This window comes from Triticum urartu, chromosome 5, assembly GCF_003073215.2.
Source record: "Triticum urartu cultivar G1812 chromosome 5, Tu2.1, whole genome shotgun sequence".
NCBI lineage: Eukaryota > Viridiplantae > Streptophyta > Magnoliopsida > Poales > Poaceae > Triticum > Triticum urartu.
Window position 1 is genome coordinate 536,007,598 of NC_053026.1, and position 21,605 is coordinate 536,029,202.

At 44.8% G+C, this 21,605-nt stretch overlaps 1 protein-coding gene across 1 annotated transcript in view; it reads left to right on the forward strand.

Moving 5' to 3' along the window:
• The window catches only part of LOC125507325 (SKP1-like protein 1A), a 29,600-nt gene extending 9,332 nt beyond the window's left edge, over nt 1-20,268 (forward strand). Inside the window, exon 2 of the mRNA XM_048671940.1 lies at nt 20,047-20,268. Coding sequence (XP_048527897.1) covers nt 20,047-20,268 — 222 coding nt within the window. The remainder of the gene's footprint in view (nt 1-20,046) is intronic.
• Nucleotides 20,269-21,605: the final 1,337 nt, after the last annotated feature.

Below are 21,605 nucleotides of genomic sequence, written 5' to 3' on the forward strand. Positions count from 1 at the left end.
ATTCAAATCACCGATGATCAAGTGCCGAACGCACGACACCTCCGCGTTCAACACACGTGCAGCCCGGTGACGTCTCCCACGCCTTGATCCAGCAAGGAGAGAGGGAGAGGTTGAGGAAGACTCCATCCAGCAGCAGCACAACGGCGTGGTGGTGATGGAGGAGCGTGGCAATCCTGCAGGGCTTCGCCAAGCACCACAGAAGAGGAGGGAGAGAGAGAGATGCAGGGCTGCACCAACGAGAGATGGAATCGCGTGTTGTGGGCTGCCCAATGCCTCAATATATATAGGGAAGGGGAGGGGCTGCGCCCCCTCTAGGGTTCCCACCCCTAGGGGGGCGGCAGCCCTAGATGGGGAACAAGGGTGGCGGCCAAGAGGGGATGGGAGAAGGAGGCGCACCAATATGGGCCCTAAGGCGCATATCCCATTAGGGTTTGCCCCTTTCCCACCTCTTAGGCGCCATGGGCTCTTGTGGGAGGCGCACCAGCTCACTAAGGGGCTAGTCCCTCACCACTCTTGGCCCACGCAACCTTCTGGGGTTGGTGGCCCCACTTGGTGGACCCCCGGGACCCTCCCGGTGGTCCCGGTACGTTACCGATAAACCCCGAAACTCTTCCGGTGACCAAAACAGGACTTCCCATATATAAATCTTTACCTCCGGACCATTCCGGAACTCCTCGTGACGTCCGGGATCTCATCCGGGACTCCGAACAACATTCGGTAACCACATATAAACTTCCTTTACAACCCTAGCGTCATCGAACCTTAAGTGTGTAGACCCTACGGGTTCGGGAGACATGCAGACATGACCGAGACGTTCTCCGGTCAATAACCAACAGCGGGATCTGGATACCCATGTTGGCTCCCACATGTTCCACGATGATCTCATCGGATGAACCACGATGTCAAGGACTTAATCAATCCCGTATTCAATTCCCTTTGTCTATCGGTACGATACTTGCCCGAGATTCGATCGTCGGTATCCCGATACCTTGTTCAATCTCGTTACCGGCAAGTCTCTTTACTCGTTCCGTAACACATCATCCCGTGATCAACTCCTTGATCACATTGTGCACATTATGATGATGTCCTACCAAGTGGGCCCAGAGATACCTCTCCGCTTACACGGAGTGACAAATCCCAGTCTCGATTCGTGCCAACCCAACAGACACTTTCGGAGATACCCGTAGTGCACCTTTATAGTCACCCAGTTACGTTGTGACGTTTGGTACACCCAAAGCACTCCTACGGTATCCGGGAGTTGCACAATCTCATGGTCTAAGGAAATGATACTTGACATTAGAAAAGCTTTAGCATACGAACTACATGATCTTGTGCTAGGCTTAGGATTGGGTCTTGTCCATCACATCATTCTCCTAATGATGTGATCCCGCTATCAACGACATCCAATGTCCATGGTCAGGAAACCGTAACCATCTATTGATCAACGAGCTAGTCAACTAGAGGCTTACTAGGGACATGGTGTTGTCTATGTATCCACACATGTATCTGAGTTTCCTATCAATACAATTCTAGCATGGATAATAAACGATTATCATGAACAAGGAAATATAATAATAACCAATTTATTATTGCCTCTAGGGCATATTTCCAACAGTCTCCCACTTGCACTAGAGTCAATAATCTAGTTCACATCGCCATGTGATTAACGCTCACAGGTCACATCGCCATGTAACCAACATCCAAAGAGTTTACTAGAGTCAATAATCTAGTTCACATCACTATGTGATTAGCACTCATTGAGTTCTGGGTTTGATCATGTTGCTTGTGAGAGAGGTTTTAGTCAACGGGTCTGAACCTTTCAGATCCGTGTGTGCTTTACAAATCTCTATGTCATCTCCTAGATGCAGCTACCACGTTCTATTTGGAGCTTATTCCAAATAACTGTTCTACTATACGAATCTAGTTTACTACTCAGAATAATCTGGATTAGTGTCAAAGTTTGCATCGGCATAACCCTTTACGACGAACTCTTTTACCACCTCCATAATCGAGAAGATTCCTTAGTCCACTAGTTACTAAGGATAACTTTGACCGCTGTCCTGTGATCCATTCTTAGATCACTCTTGTTCCCCTTGACTGACTCATGGCAAGGCACATTTCAGGTGCGGTACACAGCATAGCATACTGTAGAGCCTATGTCTTAAGCATAGGGGACGACCTTCGTCCTTTCTCTTTATTCTGCCGTGGTCGAGCTTTAAGTCTTTAACTTCATACCTTACAACTCAGGCAAGAACTCCTTCTTTGACTGATCCATCTTGAACACCTTCAAGATCATGTCAAGGTATGTGCTCATTTGAAAGTACCATTAAGCGTTTTGATCTATCCTTATAGATCTTAATGCTCAATGTTCAAGTAGCTTAATCCAGGCTTTCCATTGAAAAACACTTTCCAAATAACCCTATATGCTTTCTAGAAATTCTACATCATTTCTGATCCATAACATATACTTATCAGAAATTCTATAGTGCTCCCACTCACTTCTTTGGAAATACAAGTTTCTCATAAACTTTGTATAAACCCAAAGTCTTTGATCATCTCATCAAAGCGTACATTCCAACTCCGAGATGCTTACTCCAGTCCTTAGAAGGATTGCTGGAGCTTCGCATACTTATTAGCATCTTTCAGGATTGACAAAACCTTCCGGTTGTATCACATACAACCTTTCCTCAAGAAAATTGTCGAGGAAACAATGTTTTGACATCCTATCTGCAAGATTTCATAAATAATGCAGTAATCGCTAATATAATTCCAACAGACTCTTAGCATCGCTACGAGTGAGAAAGTCTCATCGTAGTCAACTCCTTGAACTTGTCAGTAAACATCTTAACGACAAGTCGAGCTTTCTTAATGGTGACATTTACCATCATTGTCCGTCTTCCTTTTAAAATCCATCTGTACTCAACAGCCTTACGACCATCAAGTAGTTCTTCCAAAGTCTACACTTTGTTTTCATACATGGATCCTCTCTCGGATTATATGGCCTCAAGCCATTTATCGGAATCCAGGCCCACCATCGCTTCTCCATAGCTCGTAGGTTCATTGTTGTCTAGCAACATGACTTCCAAGACAGGATTACGTACCACTCTGAAGTAGTACACATCCTTGTCATCCCACGAGGTTTGGTAGTGATTTGATCTGAAGTTTCATGATCACTATCATAAGCTTCCACTTCAATTGGTGTAGGTGCCACAGGAACAACTCTTTGTGCCCTGCTATACACTAGTTGAAGTGACGGTTCAATAACCTCATCAAGTCTCCACCATCCTCCCACTCAATTCTTTCGAGAGAAACTTTTCCTCGAGAAAGGACCCGATTCTAGAAACAATCCCATATTGCTTTTTAATCTGAGACAGGAGGTATACCCAACTGTTTTGGGTGTCCTATGAAGATGCATTTATCCGCTTTGGGTTCGAGCTTATCAGCCTGAAACTTTTTCACATAAGCGTCGCAGCCCCAAACTTTTAAAGAAATGACAGCTTAGGTTTCTCTAAACCATAGTTTATATGGTGTCATCTCATCGGAATTACGTGGTGCCCTATTTAAAGTGAATGTGGTTGTCTTTAATGCCTAACCCATAAACTATCGTGGTAATTCAATAAGAGACATCATGGTATGCATCATATCCAATAGGGTGCAGTTATGATGTTCAGACACACCATCACACTATGGTGTTCCAGGCTGTATTAGTTTTGAAACAATTTCCACAATGTCTTAATTCTGTGCCAAACTCGTAATTCAGATATTCATCTCTATGATCATATCATAGATATTTTTATCCTCTTATCACGACGATCTTCCAACTTCACACTGAAATTACTTGAACCTTTCAATAATTCAGACTCATGATTCATCAAGTAAATATACTCAACATCTACTCAAATCATCTGTGAAGTAAAAACATAACGATATCCACTACATGCCTCAGCACTCATTGGATTGCACACATCAAAATGTATTACTTCCAACAGGTTGCTTTCTAGTTCCATTTTACTGAAACCGAGGCTTTCAGTCATCTTGCCCATGTGGTATGATTTTCATGTCTCAAGTGATTCAAAATCAAGTGAGTCCAAACGGTCCATCTGTATAGAGTTTCTTCATGCATATCTACCAACAAACATGGTTCGCATGTCTCAATCCTTTCAAAAATGAGTGAGTCCAAAGATCCATCAACATGGAGCTTCTTCATGCGTTTTATACCGATATGACTTACGTGGCAGTGCCACAAGTAGGTGGTACTATCATTACTATCTTTTTGCATGAACATGTGTATCACTATGATCGAGATTCAATGAACCATTCATTTTAGGTGCAAGACCATTGAAGGTTTTATTCAAATAAACAGAGTAACCATTATTCTCCTTAAATGAATAACCGTATTCCGATAGACGTAATCCAATCATGTCTATGCTCAACGCAAACACCAAGCTCGATGGTAGAGGGAGCGTGCGATGCTTGATCATATCAACATTGGAATCACTTCCAACACATATCGTCAGCTCACCTTTAGCTAGTCTCCGTTTGTTCCGTAGCTTTTATTTCGAGTTACTAACACTTAGCAACTGAACCGGTATCTAATACCCTGGTGCTACTAGGAGTACTAGTAAAGTACACATCAACACAATGTATATCCAATATACTTCTATCGACCTTGCCAGCCTTCTTATCTACCAAGTATCTAGGGTAATTCTGCTCCAGTGGCTGTTCCCTTTATTACAGAAGCACTTAGTCTCGGGTTTGGGTTCAACCTTGGGTTTCTTCACTAGAGCTGCAGCTGAATTGCCGTTTCATGAAGTATCCCTTTGTTCCCTTGCCCTTCTTGAAACTAGTGGTTTCACCAACCATCAACAATTGATGCTCCTTCTTGATTTCTACTTTCGCGGTGTCAAACATCGCGAATATCTCAAGGATCATCATATATATCCCTGATATATTATAGTTCAACACGAAGCTCTAGCAGCTTGGTGGTAATGACTTCGGAGAAACATCACTATCTCATCTGGAAGATCAACTCCCACTCGATTCAAATGATTGTTGTACTCAGACAATCTGAGCACAAGCTCAACAATTGAGCTTTTCTCCCTTAGTTTGCAGGCTAAGAAAATCGTCGGAGGTCTTATACCTCTTGACGTGGGCACGAGCCTGAAATCCCAATTTCAGCCCTCGAAACATCTCATATGTTTTGCGACGTTTCAAAACCGTCTTCAGTGCCTCAACTCTAAACCGTTTAACTGAACTATCACGTAGTCATCAAAACGTGTATGTCAGATGTTCGCAACATCCACAGACAACGTTCGAGGTTCAGCACACTGAGCGGTGCATTAAGGACATAAGCCTTCTAAGAAGCAATGAGGACAATCCTCAGTTAACGGACCTAGTCCGCATAATTGCTACTATCAACTTTCAACTAAATTTTCTCTAGGAACATATCTAAACAGTAGAACTGAAGCGCGAGCTACGACATAATTTGCAAAGATCTTTTGACTATGTTCAGGATAATTAAGTTCATCTTATGAACTCCCACTTAGATAGACATCCCTCTAGTCATCTAAGTGATTACATGATCCGAGTTAACTAGGCCGTGTCCGATCATCACGTGAGACGGACTAGCCAACGTCGGTGAACATCTTCATGTTGATCGTATCTTCTATACGACTCATGCTCGACCTTTCGGTCTTCTGTGTTCCGAGGCCATGTCTGTACATGCTAGGCTCGTCAAGTTAACCCTAAGTGTTTTGCATGTGTTCCGAGGCCATGTCTGTACATGCTAGGCTCGTCAACACCCGTTGTATGTGAACGTAAGGATCCATCACACCCGATCATCACGGCGTGCTTAGAAACGACGAACTGTAGCAACGGTGCACAGTTAGGGGAGAACACTTCTTGAAATTTTAATGAGGGATAATCTTATTTACTACCGTCGTTCTAAGCAAATAAGATGTATTAACATGATAAACATCACATGCAATCAAATAGTAGTGACATGATATGGCCAATATCATATAGCTCCTTTGATCTCCATCTTGGGGCTCCATGATCATCTTGTCACCGGCATGACACCATGATCTCCATCATCATGATCTCCATCATCATGTCTCCATGAAGTTGTCACGTCATCTATTACTTCTACTACTACAGCTAACGTTTAGCAATAAAGTAAAGTAATTACATGACGTTTATGTTGACACGCAGGTCATGAATAAATTAAGACAACTCCTATGGCTCCTGCCGGTTGTCATACTCATCGACATGCAAGTCGTGATTCCTATTACAAGAACATGATCAATCTCATACATCACATATATCATTCATCACATCCTTTTGGCCATATCACATCACATAGCATACCCTGCAAAAACAAGTTAGACGTCCTCTAATTGTTGTTTGCATGTTTTACGTGGCTGCTATGGGTTTCTAGCAAGAACGTTTCTTACCTACGCAAAGACCACAACGTGATATGCCAATTGCTATTTACCCTTCATAAGGACCCTTTTCATCGAATCCGATCCGACTAAAGTAGGAGAGACAGACACCCGCTAGCCACCTTATGCAACTAGTGCATGTCAGTCGGTGGAACCTGTCTCACGTAAGAGTACGTGTAAGGTTGGTCCGGGCCGCTTCATCCCACGATGCCGCCGAATCAAGATAAGACTAGTAACGGCAAGCATATTGAACAAAATCAACGCCCACAACTACTTTGTGTTCTACTCGTGCATAGAATCTACGCAATAGACCTAGCTCATGATGCCACTGTTGGGGAACGTAGCAGAAATTCAAAAAAAATTCCTACGTGTCACCAAGATCTATCTATGGAGAGACCAGCAACGAGGGGAAGGAGAGTGCATCTACATACCCTTGTAGATCGCTAAGCGGAAGCGTTCAAGTGAACGGGGTTGATGGAGTCGTACTCGTCGTGATTCAAATCACCGATGATCAAGTGCCGAACGCACGGCACCTCCGCGTTCAACACACGTGCAGCCCGGTGACGTCTCCCACGCCTTGATCCAGCAAGGAGAGAGGGAGAGGTTGAGGAAGACTCCATCCAGCAGCAGCACAACGGCGTGGTGGTGATGGAGGAGCGTGGCAATCCTGCAGGACTTCGCCAAGCACCACAGAAGAGGAGGGAGAGAGAGAGATGCAGGGCTGCACCAACGAGAGATGGAATCGCGTGTTGTGGGCTGCCCAATGCCTCAATATATATAAGGAAGGGGAGGGGGCTGCGCCCCCTCTAGGGTTCCCACCCCTAGGGGGGACGGCAGCCCTAGATGGGGATCAAGGGTGGCGACCAAGAGGGGGAGAGGAGAGGGAGGCGCACCAATATGGGCCCTAAGGCCCATATCCCTTAGGGTTTGCCCCTTTCCCACCTCTTAGGCGCCATGGGCTTGTGGGAGGCGCACCAGCCCACTAAGGGGCTGGTCCCTCACCACTCTTGGCCCACGCAACCTTCTGGGGTTGGTGGCCCCACTTGGTGGACCCCCGGGACCCTCCCGGTGGTCCCGGTACGTTACCGATAAACCCCGAAACTCTTCCGGTGACCAAAACAGGACTTCCCATATATAAATCTTTACCTCCGGACCATTCCGGAACTTCTCGTGATGTCCGGGATCTCATCCGGGACTCCGAACAACATTCGGTGACCACATACATACTTTCCCTATAACCCTAGCATCATCGAAACTAAAGTGTGTAGACCCTACGGGTTCGGGAGTCATGCAGACATGGCCGAGACAACTCTCCGGTCAATAACCAACAGCGGGATCTGGATACCCATGTTGGCTCCCACATGCTCCACGATAATCTCATCGGATGAACCACGATGGCAAGGATTTAATCAATCCCGTATACAATTCCCTTTGTCTATCGGTACGATACTTGCCCCAGATTCGATCGTCGGTATCCCGATACCTTATTCAATCTTGTTACCGGCAAGTCTCTTTACTCGTTTCGTAACACATCATCCCGTGATCAACTCCTTGATCCACTTGTGCACATTATGATGATGTCCTACCGAGTGGGCCCAGCGATACCTCTCCGTTTACACGGAGTGACAAATCCCAGTCTCGATTCGTGCCAACCCAACAGACACTTTCGGAGATACCTGTAGTGAACCTTTATAGCCACCCAGTTACGTTGTGACGTTTGGTACACCCAAAGCACTCCTACGGTATCCGGGAGTTGCACAATCTCATGGTCTAAGGAAATGATACTTGACATTAGAAAAGCTTTAGCATACGAACTACATGATCTTGTGCTAGGCTTAGGATTGGGTCTTGTCCATCACATCATTCTCCTAATGATGTGATCCCGCTATCAACGACATCCAATGTCCATGGTCAGGAAACCGTAACCATCTATTGATCAATGAGCTAGTCAACTAGAGGCTTACTAGGGACATGGTGTTGTCTATGTATCCACACATGTATCTGAGTTTCCTATCAATACAATTCTAGCATGGATAATAAACGATTATCATGAACAAGGAAATATAATAATAACCAATTTATTATTGCCTCTAGGGCATATTTCCAACACCACTCTGGCGCGGATCTCGCTCTGGTTGATCTACGAGGTTCAGTAGTATCTTGTTCTGAAGTTTCATGATCATTATCATTAGCTTCCTCACTAATTGGTGTAGGTGTCACATAAACAGTTTTCTGTGATGCACTACTTTCCAATAAGGGAGCAGGTACAGTTACCTCGTCAAGTTCTACTTTCCTCCCACTCACTTCTTTCGAGAGAAACTCCTTCTCTAGAAAGTTTCCGAACTTAGCAACAAAAGTCTTGCCTTCGGATCTGTGATAGAATGTGTATCCAATAGTCTCCTTTGGATATCCTATGAAGACACGTTTCTCCGATTTGGGTTCGAGCTTATCAGGTTGCAGCTTTTTCACATAAGTATCGCAGCCCCAAACTTTCAGAAACGACAACTTTGGTTTCTTGCCAAACCATAGTTCATAAGGTGTCGTCTCAACGGATTTTGATGGTGCCCTATTTAACGTGAATGCGGCCGTCTCCAAAGCATAACCCCAAAACGGTAGCGGTAAATCAGTAAGAGACATCATAGATCGCACCATATCTAGTAAAGTACGGTTACGACGTTCAGACACACCATTACGCTGTGGTGTTCCGGGTGGCGTGAGTTGCGAAACTATTCCGCATTGTTTCAAATGTACACCAAACTCGTAACTCAAATATTCTCCTCCACGATCAGATCGTAGAAACTTTATTTTCTTGTTACGATGATTTTCAACTTCACTCTGAAATTCTTTGAACTTTTCAAACGTTTCAGACTTATGTTTCATTAAGTAGATATACCCATATCTGCTTAAGTCATCTGTGAAGGTGAGAAAATAACGATATCCGCCACGAGCCTCAATATTCATTGGACCACATACATCTGTATGTATGATTTCCAACAAATCTGTTGCTCTCTCCATAGTACCGGAGAACGGCGTTTTAGTCATCTTGCCCATGAGGCACGGTTCGCAAGTACCAAGTGATTCATAATCAAGTGGTTCCAAAAGTCCATCAGTATGGAGTTTCTTCATGCGCTTTACACTGATACGACCTAAACGCAGTGCCACAAATAAGTTGCACTATCATTATCAACTCTGCATCTTTTGGCTTCAACATTATGAATATGTGTGTTACTACTATCGAGATTCAATAAGAATAGACCACCCTTCAAGGTTGCATGACCACAAAAGATATTACTCATATAAATAGAACAACCATTATTCTCTGATTTAAATGAATAACCGTCTCGCATCAAACAAAGTCCAGATATAATGTTCATGCTTAACGCTAGCACCAAATAACAATTATTTAGGTCTAATATTAATCCCGAAGGTAGATGTAGAGGTAGCGTGCCGACCGCGATCACATCGACTTTGGAACCGTTTCCCATGCGCATCGTCTCCTCGTCCTTAGCCAATCTTCGCTTAATTCGTAGTCCCTGTTTCGAGTTGCAAATATTAGCAACAGAACCAGTATAAAATACCCAGGTGCTACTGCGAGCATTAGTAAGGTACACATCAATAACATGTATATCACATATACCTTTGTTCACCTTGCCATCCTTCTTATCCTCCAAATACTTGGGGCAGTTCCGCTTCCAGTGACCAGTCTGCTTGCAGTAGAAGCACTCAGTTTCAGGCTTAGGTCCAGACTTGGGTTTCTTCTCTTGAGCAGCAACTTGCTTGCTGTTCTTCTTGAAGTTCCCCTTCTTCTTCCCTTTTCCCTTTTTCTTGAAACTAGTGGTCTTGTTGACCATCAACACTTGATGCTCCTTTTTGATTTCTACCTCCGCAGCTTTCAGCATTGCGAAGAGCTCGGGAATAGTCTTATTCATCCCTTGCATATTATAGTTCATCACGAAGCTCTTGTAGCTTGGTGGCAGTGATTGGAGAATTCTGTCAATGACGCAATCATCTGGAAGATTAACTCCCATTTGAATCAAGTGATTATTATACCCAGACATTTTGAGTATATGCTCACTGACAGAACTGTTCTCCTCCATCTTGCAGCTATAGAACTTATTGGAGACTTCATATCTCTCAATCCGGGCATTTGCTTGAAATATTAACTTCAACTCCTGGAACATCTCATATGCTCCATGATGTTCAAAACGTCGTTGAAGTCCCGGTTCTAAGCCGTAAAGCATGGCACACTGAACTATCGAGTAGTCATCAGCTTTGCTCTGCCAGACATTCACAACATCTGCTGTTGCTCCAGCAGCAGGCCTGGCACCCAGCAGTGCTTCCAGGACGTAATTCTTCTGTGCAGCAATGAGGATAATCCTCAAGTTACGGACCCAGTCCGTGTAATTGCTACCATCATCTTTCAACTTTGCTTTCTCAAGGAACGCATTTAAAATTCAACGGAACAACAACATGGGCCATTTATCTACAATCATACATAAACAAGCAAGATACTATCAGGTACTAAGTTCATGATAAATTTAGGTTCAATTAATCATATTACTTAAAGAACTCCCACTTAGATAGACATCCCTCTAATCCTCTAAGTGATTACGTGATCCAAATCGACTAAACCATGTCCGATCATCACGTGAGATGGAGTAGTTTCATTGGTGAACATCACTATGTTGATCATATCTACTATATGATTCACGCTCGACCTTTCGGTCTCCGTGTTCCGAGGCCATATCTGTATATGCTTGGCTCGTCAAGTATAACCTGAGTATTCCACGTGTGCAACTGTTTTGCACCCGTTGTATTTGAACGTAGAGCCTATCACACCCGATCATCACGTGGTGTCTCAGCACGAAGAACTTTCGCAACGGTGCATACTCAGGGAGAACACTTCTTGATAATTTAGTGAGAGATCATCTTATAATGCTACCGTCAATCAAAGCAAGATAAGATGCATAAAAGATAAACATCACATGCAATCAATATAAGTGATATGATATGGCCATCATCATCTTGTGCTTGTGATCTCCATCTCCAAAGCACCGTCGTGATCACCATCGTCACCAGTGCGACACCTTGATCTCCATCGTAGCATCGTTGTTGTCTCGCCAATCTTATGCTTCCACGACTATCGCTACCGCTTAGTGATAAAGTAAAGCATTACAGCGCGATTGCATTGCATACAATAAAGCGACAACCATATGGCTCCTGCCAGTTGCCGATAACTCGGTTACAAAACATGATCATCTCATACAATAAAATTTAGCATCATGTCTTGACCATATCACATCACAACATGCCCTGCAAAAACAAGTTAGACGTCCTCTACTTTGTTGTTGCAAGTTTTACGTGGCTGCTACGGGCTTTAAGCAAGAACCAATCTTACCTACGCATCAAAACCACAACGATAGTTTGTCAAGTTGGTGCTGTTTTAACCTTCGCAAGGACCGGGCGTAGCCACACTTGGTTCAACTAAAGTTGGAGAAACTGTCACCCGCAAGCCACCTATGTGCAAAGCACGTCGGGAGAACCGGTCTCGCGTAAGCGTACGCGTAATGTCGGTCCGGGCCGCTTCGTCCAACAATACCGCCGAACCAAAGTATGACATGCTGGTAAGCAGTATGACTTATATCGCCCACAACTCACTTGTGTTCTACTCATGCATATAACATCAACATATAAAACCTAGGCTCGGATGCCACTGTTGGGGAACGTAGTAATTTCAAAAAATTTCCTACGCACACGCAAGATCATGGTGATGCATAGCAACGAGAGGGGAGGTGATTTTGTGTTTGCAGACTTAGTAAGGTGGACCAGTGGCAAGGAGTAGTCTAATTTGTATTAGGTGGAGTGGAGTTGTACATATGGGTGTGAGAAATCACCGCACTTGTAAATGACCGGTGAAGGCTTTCTATGCCTTTCATTCTTTAATATATGATATGCACACTCGTGCATATTCGAGAAAAAAACACCTTACACCGAATCAGACGACTTACATATAGCTAAAGTGTTGGGGAACATAGTAATTTCAAAAATTTCCTACGCACACGCAAGATCATGGTGATGCATAGCAACGAGAGGGGAGAGTGTGATCTACGTACCCTTGTAGACCGACAACGGAAGCGTTTGGTTGATGTAGTCGTACGTCTCCACGGCCCGACCGATCAAGCACCGAAACTACGGCACCTCCGAGTTCTAGCACACGTTCAGCTCGATGACGACCCCCGAACTCCGATCCAGCAAAGTGTCGGGGAAGAGTTCCGTCAGCACGACAGCGTGGTGACGATCTTGATGTACTACCGTCGCAGGGCTTCGCCTAAGCACCGCTACAATATTATCGAGGACTATGGTGGAAGGGGGCACCGCACACGGCTAAGAATATGATCACGTGGATCAACTTGTGTGTCTAGGGGTGCCCCCTGCCCCCGTATATAAAGGATCAAGGGGAGGAGGCCGGCCGGCCCTCTATGGCGCGCCAAGGAGGAGTCCTCCTCCTAGTAGGAGTAGGACTCCTACTAGGAGGGGGAAAGAAGTGGGGAGGGAGAGGGAAAGGGGGGCGCCGCCCCCCCTCTCCTAGTCCAATTCGGACCAGGGGGGAGGAGGCACGCGGCCCACCTTTGGCTGCCCCTCTCTCTCTCCACTAAGGCCCATATGGCCCATTACTTCTCCCGGGGGGGTTCCGGTAACCCTCCGGCTCTCCGATTTTCTCCGAAATCACCCGGAACACTTCCGGTGTCCGAATATAGCCGTCCAATTTATCAATCTTTATGTCTCAAACATTTCGAGACTCCTCGTCATGTCCGTGATCACATCCGGGACTCCGAACTAACTTCGGTACATCAAAACTCATAAACTCATAATATAACTGTCATCGAAACCTTAAGCGTGCGGACCCTACGGGTTCGAGAACAATGTAGACATGACCGAGACACGTCTCCGGTCAATAACCAATAGCGGAACCTGGATGCTCATATTGGCTCCTACATATTCTACGAAGATCTTTATCGGTCAGACCGCATAACAACATACGTCGTTCCCTTTGTCATCGGTATGTTACTTGCCCAAGATTCTATCGTCGGTATCTCAATACCTAGTTCAATCTCGGTACCAGCAAGTCTCTTTACTCGTTCTGTAATACATCATCCCGCAACTAACTCATTAGTTGCAATGCTTGCAAGGCTTAAGTGATGTGCATTACCGAGAGGGCCCAGAGATACCTCTCCGACAATCGGAGTGACAAATCCTAATCTCGAAATACGCCAACCCAACATGTACCTTTGGAGACACCTGTAGAGCTCCTTTATAATCACCCAGTTACGTTGTGACGTTTGGTAGCACATAAAGTGTTCCTCTGGCAAACGGGAGTTGCATAATCTCATAGTCATAGGAACATGTATAAGTCATGAAGAAAGCAATAGCAACATACTAAACGATCGGGTGCTAAGCTAATGGAATGGGTCATGTCAATCAGATCATTCAACTAATGATGTGATCCCGTTAATCAAATAACAACTCTTTGTCCATGGTTAGGAAACATAACCATATTTGATTAACGAGCTAGTCAAGTAGAGGCATACTAGTGACACTCTGTTTGTCTATGTATTCACACATGTATTATGTTTCCGGTTAATACAATTCTAGCATGAATAATAAACTTTTATCATGATATAAGGAAATAAATAATAACTTTATTATTGCCTCTAGGGCATATTTCCTTCAATTAAACATACAAAATACGTATATACTAATATATACATGCATTAATTCATACATATGTACATGTGTGTGTGTGTGTGTTCATCATGCTTGTGTGTGTGTGTATGGGCTCAGGGAGGGGCGGCGCCCATGGTGGCCGCTGGGGGCGAGGGAGAGGGGTTAGAGGGGGAGAGCTCACAGTGGGGCGACGGCGACGGCGAGGCGACGGCCGGGGGCGGCGACGGGCCGGGGCGTGACTCGGGGGCGGCGACGCGGGGACGGCGCGACGGGGACGGGCCCGGGGTGGCGACGGAGACGAGGGCGGCGACGGGGACGCGGGCGGCGACGGGGACGGGGGCGGTGACGGCGACGGCATCGAGCGATCGGGGCGCGCAGGCGGTGCTTCAATGGGGAAATAGAGGAAGAAACAAAGGGAGAATGAAATTTTCGTAAGTGTTGTATATATAGAAGGCACCTTTAGTACCGGTTGGAGCCACCAACCGGTACTAAAGGCCTGTTTTAGCCAGGCCAAGCGGCGGGAACCGCACCCCCTTTAGTACCGGTTGGTGGCTCCAACCGGTACTAAAGGCCCCCCTTTAGTACCGGTTGGTGCCACGAACCGGTACTAAAGGGGGTGCGCTGGCGCAGGTGCGGTGCGCAAGTTTAGTCCCACCTCGCTAGCCGAGGGGCGACCGCACTGGTTTATAAACCCCCGTGTGGTAGCTCTCTCGAGCTCCTCTCCAAAGCAGGCCTACTGGGTCTACATGTTCTGTGCTGCCCTGTTGGCCTACTGGGCCTTTGCGGGCCTGCATCCTGGCCCAACAACAGGTTGGGTTTCTAGTCGTATGCAGGCCGCTCTGGCCTAGTAGGTGGACTTTTTTTTATTTTTTTTCTTTATTTTTTTTTGAGTTTTTTTTGTGTATTTAGAGTTTATTTGTGAATATTTTTGCTTTAGGTACAAAAAATTACAAACTTTCTGTTAGTGCCCGTAGTTTTCAAATTTGAATAGTTTAAATTTTGAATTATTTGAAATTAGTGTGAATCACTAGTTTGTGAATAACTTAACTTTAAAAATCAGTAAAGGCATGAAAGAATTTGTTTGCACATAAAATTTCTTCGCGTTTCAAATGCCAAAACACATAATTAACTACCCTAACTATTACAGAGATTCCCTCCTGGGTGTGAAACACAGAAGAAAGTGATGATAGTGAAGCCAATCACATCCCAGATCTTTGGGTGTGAAACTTTTTCTTCGCGTGTGTCCCTTTGCGCCGTAACCATGGAAAATCTTCATCATTTAACGGGATGCTCGGGTTAATATTCACTGTGAATGGAGCAATTTCATCAAACTTTTCATAATCTTCTGACTTGTCTGTCTTGTCATCCACTCCCACGATGTTTCTCTTCCCAGAAAGAACTATGTGCCGCTTTGGCTCATCGTACGATGCATTCACTTCCTTATCTTTTCTTTTTCTTGGCTTGGTAGACATGTCCTTCACATAGAAAACCTGTGCCACATCATTGGCTAGGACGAATGGTTCGTCTGCATACGCAAGATTGTTGAGATCCACTGTTGTCATTCCGTACTGCGGGTCTTCCATTACCCCGCCTCGTGTCATATTGACCCATTTGCACCGAAACAAAGGGACCTTCAAACCACGTCGATAGTCAAGTTCCCATATGTCCTGTATATAACCATAATATGTTTCCTTTCCCGTCTTGGTTTCTGCATCAAAGCGGACACCACTATTTTGGTTGGTGCTCTTCTTATCTTGGGTGATCGTGTAAAATATATTACCATTTATCTCGTACCCTTTGAAAGTCATTATATTCGAAGATGGTAACTGGGACAGCAAGTACAGGTCATCTTCAATAGAGGTGTCATGCATGGTACATTTCTGCAACCAGCTGGCGAAACTCCTGGTTTGTTCACGTGTAATCCAGTCATCAGACCGCTCCGGGTGTTTGGAGCGTAGCAAATTCTTGTGTTCATCCATATACGGAGCCACCAAGGCGGAATTCTGTAGAACTGTGTAGTGTGCTTCAGTGAGAGAATGTCCGTCCATACATATTATTTGTTCCCCTCCTAGCGTGCCTTTTCCATCCAGTCTGCCCTTATGCCGCGATTCAGGAACACCAATCGGCTTAAGGTCAGGAATAAAGTCAATACAAAACTCAATGACCTCCTCATTTTGACGGCCCTTGGAGATGCTTCCTTCTGGCCTAGCACGGTTATGAACATATTTCTTTAAGACTCCCATGAACCTCTCAAAGGGGAACATATTGTGTAGAAATACAGGACCCAAAACGTTAATCTCTTCGCATAGGTGAACTAGGACGTGCGTCATGATGTTGAAGAAGGATGGTGGGAACACCAACTCGAAACTGACAAGACATTGCACCAAATCATTCTCTAACCTTGGTATGATTTCTGGATCGATTACCTTCTGAGAGATTGCATTGAGAAATGCACATAGCTTCACAATGGCTAATCGAACGTTTTCTAGTAGAAGCCCCCTCAATGCAACCGGAAGCAGTTGCGTCATAATCACGTGGCAGTCATGAGACTTTAGGTTCTGGAACTTTTTCTCTGCCATGTTTATTATTCCCTTTATATTCGACAAGAAGCCAGACGGTACCTTAATACTGAGCAGGCATTCAAAGAAGATTTCCTTCTCTTCTTTGGTAAGAGCGTAGCTTGCATGACCCTGATGTATGCCGTCTTTTCCGTGCATACGTTGCTGGTCCTCTCATGCCTCAGGTGTATCTTTTGTCTTCCCATACACGCCCAAGAAGCCAAGCAGGGTCACACAAAGATTCTTCGTCACGTGCATCACGTCGATTGCGGAGCGGAACTCTAGGTCTTTCCAATAGGGCAGGTCCCAAAATATAGATTTCTTCTTCCACATGGGTGCGCGTCCGTCAGCGTCATTCGGAACAGGTTGTCCACCAGGACCCTTTCCAAAGACCACCTTCAAATCCTTGACCATATCATGTACATCAGCACCAGTACGGTGGCGAGGCTTCGTCCGGTGATCCACCTCACCTTTGAAATGCTTGTCTTTCTTTCTTACAGGATGCCTGCTCGGAAGAAATCGACGATGTCCCAGGTACACATTCTTCTTACAATTAGCCAAATATATACTGTCGGTATCGTCCAAATAGTGCGTGCATGCGCGGTATCCCTTGTTTGTCTGTCCTGAAAGGTTACTGAGAGCAGGCCAATCATTGATGGTCACGAACAGCAACGCCTTTAGGTCAAATTCTTCCCCCATGTGCTCATCCCACGCACGTACACCTGTTCCATTCCAAAGTTGTAAGAGTTCTTCAACTAATGGCCTTAGGTACACATCAATGTCGTTGCCGGGTTGCTTAGGGCCTTGGATGAGCACTGGCATCATAATAAACTTCCGCTTCATGCACAACCAAGGAGGAAGGTTATACAAACATAGAGTCACAGGCCAGGTGCTATGGTTGCTGCTCTGCTCCCCAAAAGGATTAATGCCATCTGCGCTTAGACCAAACCATACGCTCCTTGCGTCATCTGCAAACTCCTTCCCGTACTTTCTTTCGATTTTTCTCCACTGCGACCCGTCAGCGGGTACTCTCAACTTTCCGTTTTTCTTACGGTCTTCTCTGTGCCATCGCATCGCCTTGGCATGCTCTTTGTTTTGGAACAAACGTTTCAACCGTGGTATTATAGGAGCATACCACATCACCTTGGCAGGAATCTTCTTCCTGGGGCGCTCGCCCTCGACATCACCAGGGCCACCGCGGCTGATCTTATAGCGCAATGCACCACATACCGGGCAAGCGTTCAAATCCTCGTACTCACCGCGGTAGAGGATGCAATCATTAGGGCATGCATGTATCTTCTGCACCTCTAACCCTAGAGGGCAGACAACCTTCTTTGCTTCGTACGTACTCTTGGGCAATTCGTTGTCCTTTGGAAGCATATCCTTTATCATTACCAGCAACTTTCCAAATCCCTTGTCCGATACACCATTCTCTGCCTTCCATTGCAGCAATTCCAGTGTGGTGCCCAGCTTTTTCTTGTCACCTACGCAATTCGGGTACAACAATTTTTTGTGATCCTCTAACATGCGCTGCAACTTCTTCTTCTCCAAATCACTTGCGCAGTTTCTCTTTGCATCGGCAATGGCCCGACCCAGATCATCAACGGGCTCATCTGATGCCTCTTCTTCAGCTTCTTCCCGCATTGCCGGCTCAGCTTCTTCCCGCATTACCGGCTCAGCTTCTTCCCCCATTGTTGTATCATCGTATTCAGGGAACCCATGGCCAGGATAGCTATCGTCGTCGTCTTCTTCTTCATTGTCTTCCATCATAACCCCTCTTTCTCCGTGCTTGGTCCAAACATTATAGTGGGGCATGAAACCGGACTTAAACAGGTGGACGTGAATGGTTCTTGACGTAGAGTAATTGTGACCATTCTTACAGCCAGCACATGGACAAGGCATAAAACTATCCGCCCGCTTGTTTGCCTCAGCCGCAAGCAGAAAAGTATGCACGCCCTCAACGAACTGGGGAGATCATCGGTCATCGTACATCCATTGCCGGCTCATCTTCATTACACAACACCGAATAGACCAAATTAATACAAGTTCATACATAAAGTTCATACAACACTTAAATGCAACAAACAAATAACTCTCTAGCTAAAGCATTTAAATGCAACAACAAATGCGATCAAGATCGCAACTAAGGTAACAATGGATCCAACAACATAATGATACCAAGCCTCATTATCGATGGCATATTTTCTAATCTTTCTAATCTTCAAGCGCATTTTCTCCATCTTGATCTTGTGATCATCGACGACATCGGCAACATGCAACTCCAATTCCATCTTCTCCCCCTCAATTCTTTTCAATTTTTCTTTCAAGTACTCGTTTTCTCTTTCAACTAAATTTAACCTCTCGACAATAGGGTCGGTTGGAATTTCCGGTTCACATACCTCCTAGAAAAAATTTCTATGTCAACTTGATGGGCATAATTTGTCATAAACACGAAATGCAACTAGTTTTAAAAGAGAATATATATACCACATCCGAATCATAACAAGGACGAGGGCCGACGGGGACGGATATCAAAACCATGGCACTATATGTAATAACAAACAACGTACGGGTAAGATAATTATACGAGTAACTATATATCCAAATCACACAAACATCAATTTTTATATAAAATTTCATGAACAAGAGGCTCACCACAAGGTGGTGCCGGCGACGGGACGGTGCGGGCGATCGACGGTGGTTACGACGGAGATTTAGAAGGCACTAAGTAAACCACACCTACATATGCAAACTAAGTGTTATTTTTGACCTCAAATTGCATATAAATCAAATACTAGCACATATATATATATATATATCCTCCCAAATTACTAAACTCACAAATTAATCACTATATAAAGCATTGCAAGAGCTAATCTAGCAATGAGAGATGAAGGGACAAAGTTGCTAACCTTTGTGATCATTTGAATGGATGGGGGCCTTCAAATCTTGACAAATTTTGGGCAAAATGTGTGATGAGCTCGAGAGGAAGAGGAGAAGAACAGAGAGAGGAGAGGGGAAAGGGGAAGAACAGAGCGAGCTCGGGTGGACGAAGGGTTTATGTAGGACGACCTTTAGTACCGGTTCGTGGCAAGAACCGGTACTAAAGGGGCTGGAGGGGCCCCAGTCTGACAACATCCTGCCACCACTCTCATTAGTACCAGTTCGTGGCACGAACCGGTGCTAAAGGTTCGCCACGAACTGGTACTAATGAAAGCGGCCCGGCTAGCCGTTGGAACCGGCACTAATGTATACATTAGTGCCGGCTCAAATACAAACCGGCACTAATGTGCTTCACGTTTGACCTTTTTTCTACTAGTGAGGACGCCTTCGTCCAAGTCGGCCAGGACACGCTCTTCGACCTCATCCACGTGGCCGAGTGCCTCGACATTGAGGGGCTGATGGACCTGACGTGCGAGACGGTGGCGGACCAGATGAGGGGCAAGACCATCGAGGAGATCCGCAAAAAGTTCCACGTCGTCAACGACTACACCGCACGGGAGGAAGAGGACGTCCGCAAGGAGAACGCCTGGGCGTTCGAGTAGTGATCCGTCTTGCGTACTATAGACTAGTTCAAAGCTGTTCATTAGATGACTACTGTGTTTTCCCCTTGTGTTCTCCAATGTTAGTGTAATCGGATTTACTACTAATCTCAATACTAAGAGTCGTCTTTTGCCGCTAAATATGCACACTCTTATACCCACAATGACACTTAATTTTGTAGTAAGTTTTACTCGGCGACAAACCCCATTGTGGCAAAAAGAAATTACAGACTATTGTTGGCTAATTCAAGGTCACCCTTGATATACTCTTCTTATGTTTAGACCAGTTCAGTCTATCTTTTTATTTGGAAAGAGCTGATTGGCATGTTCCGCCATACATAAGTATGTACTTCCTTTTTGGCCTCACCAATCCTCGATCGAAGGGATGAACGGGTCCTTGAGGTCTTTTTCATTGAGGTCAATATCACATGAAACCTTTAGCACTTCCATTCATGACCGCCGAAGATTTGTGCTTCCTTGGTAAAGGTTAGGATAGAGGACTTACCACGATGCCTTTCTGCCTCATACAACTTAACCGATACCGAGGAAATTGAGGATAATTCTCTATTAGTTGAATTCCTCATAGAGGTTGTACTCCCTAATATATTTTCATACTAGAGGTTGCAAAGTAGCTAATATATCAGGACAACACAGAGACTCCGCTACGTCACCTGACGTAGGAATGTTGTTTGTGTCACTTGCACATTGGGAACTAAAGGCGACCAGATGATTCTGGAAGCCAGATGGCAATGGAATAAACAGTGTTGTTAAATCTTTATTGTGGTATTAGGAGAGTGGTTTAACAGAATGCAAGCGCATATGACAATGAAGTAAAAAATGTCTTTTATTGTGAGAAAGACAAAATAATACATCGTCAATTTTTGTCTTATTTTTTTGCCACTTGTATGACTACGATTCATGTTGCTTTTAATCCACAGCCATCCACGAACATTATGAATATGTTCTACAAGTGGTTAGGTGGGATCCAACCTAGACTTAAGGCTCAAATTCGAGTGGGATATGAGCATTATGTTGGGCAATATGAAATTGTTGTAATTATTTTATTTTTATCAGGATTGGAGTTTCCTTTTCTTTTGGAGATTATCTTTTTTTTTTGCGGAAATCTTTTGGAGATTATCTACAAGGCTATCCACTGAATCTGTATGTGGCCACTTCAACGTGAGGATGCTTCGAAGTCTTTGGCTTGTAACCATTTGGAGATGGTATCATAGGCTTTGTTCAATCAATATAGATGGGTGGTCTAGCAATAGCATTACTGATGCTTGAGTGCGTCATGTAAGCTTTGCTGCCTTTGTTTTTGCCTTGTTCCCGGATTGTAT